General features: G+C 41.4%; 1 protein-coding gene across 2 annotated transcripts in view; it reads right to left on the minus strand.

The window, feature by feature from the left end:
- Positions 1 to 7,300, minus strand: part of skap2 (src kinase associated phosphoprotein 2) — a 298,277-nt gene extending 290,977 nt beyond the window's left edge. For both annotated transcript variants that reach the window (XM_080205649.1, XM_080205640.1), the window contains exon 1: positions 7,196 to 7,300. In XM_080205649.1, the coding sequence (XP_080061775.1) occupies positions 7,196 to 7,235 (40 nt within the window). In that variant the 5' untranslated portion in view covers positions 7,236 to 7,300. The remainder of the gene's footprint in view (positions 1 to 7,195) is intronic.
- Positions 7,301 to 7,700: the final 400 nt, after the last annotated feature.

Genomic DNA, 7,700 nt, shown 5'->3' on the forward strand with positions numbered 1-7,700 from the left:
AATATGTCTACATTGCGATGCAAAAATCAATACAAAAGTGATTTAAACATAGCCCTAAAATCAGTCTGTTATTTCCATGTAACATATATCATTCATACAGCTAATGGATATTTTGAAATGTATAAATTTGCCCCACAAATTCACTATTTTAAATAGAATCTATAAGGTCAAGCCATATGCCCCCAATGGCTAACATCAGAAATCTGTGGGTCAACACAGCTGCTGATAGGATAGCTGCTGATCCTATCGTTGCACTAATTCAGCTCTGTTCAAATCATTAAGAACTAATTTGTGAAAGAATCTGATTTCCTGTTCATTTTTTAAAACACTAACATACCACATTGGGGAAAATAGAAATACTGTTGTGTATGTATGTTTGTTCCTTGTTGGAACAAGTTCACTTCAAGAGTCTGATCACATTATGTATTAATGACGTTAATTGGCTGTTTACACCTTCTATCCTAACAGTCTATAGAGTGAACACCTTTCTAATAAAGTTCTTGTTTACTTGTACCTTCGTGGTCTGCAAACCTTTTTTAAAAATACCACAAATACAACCAATTTTCTGAATAACTTGCTGGGTCAAAATGCCAAAGTGGATTGTGCAATTTACTAAAATAGAAATGTCTTTACATAATCTACAAAAAGTTTCATGAATCCTACAAATTGTCATCATATCACCATTACCTACTTACAGTATGCAACTAAATTTGCATACATTTTTCATGTACAAAGGTAAACCTATGAAAAGATACCACTCTCACCAATTTTGTACACACTTTACTCTGCCATAGAATTACTTTATTCATAATAGTTTGTAATTTTTGTGGCACAATAATGAATAATAACAAATAGTGGTATAACTTGAACAGAACTTTTTAAAAATCCTCATGAGAATCACCACCATTACAAAACAGGTACAGCATTATGCAATCTGAAGCTGTAGGCTATTGGAAGTAGGTTTATTTATGAGAAAAACATTAGAAATTCTTTATATCTAAGCCAAATAAAAATGAACAACTTGAAGTTATGGATGATGTAAAGCTGATTTCAACCATGTCAGGAATTTTCAGCCATCATCTTACTGGAGACATTGCTTCAATTTAATGGAGAATGGAGAATCTCAGCTGAAGAAAGAAAACTTTTCTACAGTCAGCCTGCTTATAGTTAAGATGCACTTTTAGCTGCATGATTCAGAAGAAAAAGTTAGCAACCTGTGGGCATAGATTTTCTGGTCCTGCTGCCGTGAGAATCGTTGTAGGTGGGAGGGAAAATTTGATGGACTATTTAGAGGTCTGTTGACCTCGGGTGGAATTTCTGGTCGTGGGCACAGCCAGAAAATACCAGAGGTCTGCTCTCCTGCACTGCAATATTTTAAGCTTCAAACGTACTTCGTCTTCTATGCCTGTTTTGAGCAAGAGGACGTCATCTACTTCGGAAGCCTCAGCCGAACCAGTATCCAAGGTTACCATCGCAGATGTCAGATCAGCCGTCTTGAAAATTAACCCACAGAAAGCAACTGGTCTGGATAGGGTATCCAGATGAGCTTTCAGATCCTGCAAGGACCAGCTGGCAGGGGTATTTACAGACATATTTAACCTCTCCCTACACTCATCTGAGGTCCCTACCTGCTTCAAGAAGAGGACCATCATCCCTGTACTAAAGAAAAGCCAGATGTTGTGCCTTAATGACTACGATCCGGTGGCTCTAACATCTATCATTGAAGTGCTTCAAAAGGTATGCATCAACTCCACCCTCCCAGATTGCCTGGGTCCACTACAGTTCACCTATCGCTGCAACAGGTCCATAGCAGGTGCCATGTCCCTGGTCCTACGCTGAACCCTGGAATATCTGGTTAACAAGGACATTTATGTCAGACTCCTATTACAGACTACAGCTCAGCTTTCAACACCATTGTCCCAACAAAACATCTCCAAACTCTGTGGCCTAGAACTCGACTCCTCCCTCTGCAACTGGATCCCAGACTTCCCAACTCTCAGATCGCAACATCTCTTCCACGATCATCCTCAACATTGGTGCCCTGCAAGACTATCTTCAGCCCCTTACCATACGCCTTATACACTTATGATTGTCTGACCAAATTCTGCTCCAACTCCATTTTCAAGTTTGCTGATGACACCACCATAGTGGATCGGATCTCAAACAATGACAAGATTGAGTACAGGAAAGAGCTAGAGAATCTGGTGAAATGGTACGACGACAATAATCTCTCCCCCAGTGTAAGTAAAATGAAGGAGTTAATCATCGACTTCAGGAAGCTTAGTGGAGAACACGCTCTTGCCGATATCAATGGGGATGAAGTGGAAATGGTCAAGAGCTTCAAGTTTCTAGGTGTCCAGATAACCAACAACTTGTCCTGGTCCCTCCAAACTGACTCCATAGTTAAGAAAGCCCACCAACTTTCGCAGGAGGCTAAGGAAATTTAACATGTCTGTTATGATTCTCACCAATTTCTACAGATGCATCAGAGAAAGCATCATTCCCAGATATGGCTCCTGCTCCAACCAAGACTACAAGATGCTACAAAGGGTCATAAACGTAGCCCAGTCCATCATGCAAACCAACTGCCCATCCACTGACTCTGTCTATACTTCCCACAGCTTCGGAAAAGCAGCCAATCAAGAACCCCATGCATTCTGGACATACTCTCCTCCACCTTCTTCCGACAGGAAAATGATACAAAAGTCTGAGATCACATACCAACTGACTTAAGAACAGCTTCTTCCCTGCTGTCATAAGACTTTTGAATGGACCTACCATATATTAAGCTGTTCTTTCTCTACACCCTAGCTATGACTGTAGCATTATATTCTGCACCCTATGCTTTCCTTCACCTCTACGTACTCTATGAACGGTATGTTTTGTTCGTACAGTACACGAGAAACAATACTTTTCATTGGATCCCAATGTATGTGACAATAATAAATCAAATACGTTGCCCCTCCAACACATAAATCAGCTTTTGCACTGATTCTCTTTTATGCATCACTTGGGAGGTTTATGTCCAAGCTGTAAATGATTTCATTGTCTTCTGTGGGTCCACTCATGACGGACAAGTCTGATGCAGGATTGGCAATGGATAACCAAAGAACTAGCAGAATACTGAAAGGCCTGGTTAGAGTGGATGTAGGGAAGATGTTTCTATGAGGAAGTGAGTTTAGGATCTGAAGGCATAGCCTCAGAATAAAGGGAGAAATCTTTAGAATCCAGATGAGGAGGAATTTCTTCAGCCAAAGGGTGGTGAATCTGTGGAATTCATTGCCATAGAAAGCTATGGAGGACAGGCTGTTGGGTGTATTTAAGATGGAGATAAATATGCTCTTGATCGGTAATGGGAGGATGGCACGGTAGCACAGTGGTTAGCACTGCTGCTTCGCGCGATTCAATTCCTGGCTTGGGTCACTGTTTGTGTGGAGTTTGCACATTCTCCTCGTGTCTGCATGGGTTTCCTCCCACATTCTTAAAGATGTGCTGGTTAGCTGCATTGACTCGAACAGGCACCGGACTGTGGCAACTAGGGGAATTTCACAGTAATTTCACTGCAGTGTTAATGTAAGCCTAAGCTTTTAGATATAAGGTTAGAGGGAAAAGATGGGAGAGTGGGGTTGAGAAACTTATCAGCCATGACTGAATGGTGCAGCAGATTCAATTGGCCGAATGGCCTAATTCTACTCCTAGATCTTATAGCAGTTCATACTGGCACAATACTTTCTACAAAATGAATCAACCCACAATCTTTAAGGCAATAGGTTTCACATTATATGTAAATCATCTTTGACTTACAGCTATTTTCTGCTTCTAACTTGACTTTTCCCAGGTTATATACCACCCTAGATAAGACTGGGCAGGTTACGACGACTCCATTTTACAAATGGATGTGGAGGCCAATCTCAAATGGCTTTGTCCACAATTTTCCTTTTGCATGGAGAATTATTCCAGGTTCTGTTTGCCAGTTCCCATAACAGCATGACAGGCCACATTACAACATTTGTTTTCATTATAAATATATACATTGCATTTCATAACTTATTTTTGCATGTGTACATTCATACAAAATATGCTTCAATTTTATTGTATACCTCCTGATTGACTTAAAATTCTACTGTCCACAAGTTCCCATCAAAACATGTGTTTTAACTCAAACCAAGGCACGTTTACCCATTGCCCCTCTACCTAAGTTGCATTGACAACTGGTTAAGCAACACAAATTTTAAAATTTTCATTCTTGTTTCCAAATCCCTACATGGTTTTGTCCCTCCCTATAAATTCCTCCAATCCATAAACTTCTCGTTCCCCAAGCTTTCTGCAAGAGCACACTGTCTACTCTTGCTCTCCTGCCTTTTAACTTAGCCTGCAAAAGTATCCTCTTCAGATAATGATCCAATTCCCTTTTGAAAGCCATGATTGAATCTTCCTCTACTGCAGTCTCAGGCAGCGCATTTTAACCACTCACTGCAAAATAAAAATCCTCATGTCACTGTTGCTTCTTTCCTCAATTACTTCAAAAGTGTGGGGTGGCACGATGGCACAATAGTTAGCACTGCTGCTTCACAGCACCAGAAACCCAAGTTCAATTCCAACCTTGGGTTACTGCCTGTGTGGCATTTACACATTCTCTCCATGTGCATCAGTTTCCTCCCACAATCTACAGTTGTGCAGGTTAGATGGAATGGCCACAGTAAATTGCCCCTTAATGTCCAAAAATACGTAGGTTAGGTGGATTAGCCATGGTGAATGTGCAGGTCACCGGGATAGGCTTAGGTGAGATGCTCTTTTGGAGAGTCAGTGCAGACTCATGGGCTAAATGGTCTCCTTCTGCACATGGAATTCCATGATTCCATTTGCCCTCTGGTTCTCAATCTGTCAGTGGGAACAGTTTCTCCCTCTCTACTCTGGCCAGATCCTTCATAATTTTGAATACTTTTGTGAAATGATCTCTCAACCTTCTCCTCCAAAGAGAACAATCCTAGATTCTTTAATCTATCCACTTAACTGAGGTTTGTTACCCCGGGAATTGTTCTCAATCATTTCGACACTCTTGACAGTGTTCCTGAAGTGGTGCAATACTGTTGTGGCCAAATTAGACTTTTATAATGGTTCAGCATAACTTCCTACGTTTCTCCATTGTACGTATATGTTTCAGTTGAGCAAGTTTGGATTAAAAGGGAGGGGTGTAAGGGATGTAAATAATGTATATAAACTTCCTAGCTTTTATACCTTTACAAGCCGCTTTTTTAACCTACCCTACTACCTTTAACTATTCGTGCACATAGTAACACTTTAGAATTGTACCCTTTAGTAATTAAATTTATAATGTTTCTAATGTTTCTCCTCTTCTTTCCTAGCAAAGTGCATCACTTCACACTTCCCATAACTTTCAGCTGCCACATGTTGTGTTGTTTACACACCTATCGATTTATGGAGCCTAAAGAACCACAAGCTAGGCTTGGTAACTTGAAAACTGGGAGTTCTTTATTGCAGATGTGCACTGTTCCATAGTCAACTCTAAGACTGCACAACTGAGTCCCATACTGGGAGGAGCTAATTCCCAGGGGTCATCTGATCCACATTCAAAGGGGCTGCATGCACCCCAAACCCCAATATAAATACACCTATTACACCATCCACTCTACCAGCTATTCAACAGCCGCTTGACACTTATCCCCATTCTCCTCACTGTTCACTACATAAGTTAACAAAAATCACAAAAAGCAGTGACCCTCGTACTGACCCCTGGGAATCATCACTAAATACCACCTCCAGTCCAAAAAACGTAATACTCACTATACTATGTTTCCTGTGCTTTAGGCAACTTTGTCTCCATGCTACCATTGGTCACTTAGTGGCTCTGCCTTTAACTGCTCAGACTCTAAACTCTAGAATTTTCTTCCCAAATTTCATCCTCTCTCAATTTTCCTCCTTAGATCTTCTCCTTGATCAAACATTTGGTCATCTGCTTTAACAACTCTCGGTGGTTTGGTGTCATAATGTGTTTTATAACAGTCTTGTGAATCTTTTATAACATTAAAGCCATTACACATATACAAGTTGTCATATTTGTGGAAACATTCCCAGGCAGCAATTGCAGTAATTATACTTAAAAAGGTTATTATTGCAGGGATATGAGCTCCTGCTACAACCTTATTTGAAAATCCGTTTTTAAGTAAAAAGTTAAAGTTAGACATTTGAAACGTTTTTACCAATTTCACAACAAAGTTCAACACGTTTTGTATCGATCCAAAGCCATGAACAAAACAATTATTCCACAAAGATAAACAGAAACCATTAGCTGACAGCAAATAAACAGTTTTTGCCATCATAAAACGAATAGACATTATGCATGCGAGTCACCTTCGGTAAAATAACAGTTCCTGAAAGGCATTGTCTATAAGTTGTAGTCTTTCCCAGCATGAATACATGCGGTATTTATAAAAAGGCAGTCGCCTAATAACAGTAACGACGAATGTTTCGATTCTATCAGATACAAAACGCATTGAATTTCCCCTCAATACTCTGACACTAAACTGATGCCAATAGTTTGATTTAAATTAACATTTTGTGCTCACAAGGACTGATCATCAAGCCGTGCTTTAAGGATGGCAGGGAGAAGTCAAATAAATAGTTAAAGGTACGTAAAACTGAACAGTTCCTGGTTGCTGGAAATAATTTTCGTTGCCAGTCTGCGCTGCGTGTTCGCGCTTCCCTTGAACAAAGTGTATTTTTAGAATTTGTGTGCCGAGGAAACAAAAAGTAAAATCCGGCGTCGAATGTAACCTAACAGGGCAGTCACTGGTCAAAATGTTGCCAGTGACCATTTCAGGGGGGACCGCCTGTCCCTCATTCTAAACATCAGAAACTCCCGGGCGGCAGGTGCTGACTGACTTTCCCAACTATTGGGTATTTATCCCTTCTCCCCAGTTACACACCGCCGTACATCTGCCCTTTGAATGATTCCGACGGTGAATGAGAGAAAATTTAAAATATTTTAAATGTATGTTTTAAATAAAGTGGGGAAGCGTTAACTTCTCAGGAACTGGCTAGATCACTCCAACTTCCTCCTTTCGCTTTCCTCTGGACCAAACTCAGATAACTCCTAAGGCGGTTTATGTTTTGTAAACATTATGAAATTCTAACTCTAAACAAGCTGCCGTTGAGGGGAGGGAATTTTTTTTACCTGTAACCAGGCTCTTCACGTCCTCAGGGATTTGCTGCATCTTCCACCGCAGAGCCGAGCGCTGTCACGGGGCAGAGCGGGGGGACGGCTCGCGAGACGCGGAAGCTCAACGGCGAGAACGCGCGCGCGCCAGCCCCGGCAACGGCGAGAACGCGCGCGCGCGCGTAGTTCAATGCTCGCTCTGGCGCCGTCAGCTCACTACCTGATTGGATCAGCTGCAGCCCCCTCCAGTATTGATTGGCTGAGTCCGTACCGGGTGCTGTCCTCCAATTGGTAAGAGCTCAGCCACGGCTAATCAATCTGTCCAATCCCCAATCGGTATAGGAAGCAGTGTGTCACCAACACCCAATCAGATTGAACCGAGTCCACCTGTCAGATTGCAGGCATACTGCTGGCTGTGCCACCAGCTTAGTGTCCAGTGAATATCGACCCTGCTATGTGAGTTATGTCCCTGCTCAACTCTGAGCCATTCCTTCAGCGTCATCCTGCAACTTGTCATCAATGT

The sequence above is a fragment of the Carcharhinus amblyrhynchos genome, chromosome 2, assembly GCF_965287045.1.
Source record: "Carcharhinus amblyrhynchos chromosome 2, sCarAmb.v2.hapA, whole genome shotgun sequence".
NCBI classification, from domain to species: Eukaryota; Metazoa; Chordata; class Chondrichthyes; order Carcharhiniformes; family Carcharhinidae; genus Carcharhinus; species Carcharhinus amblyrhynchos.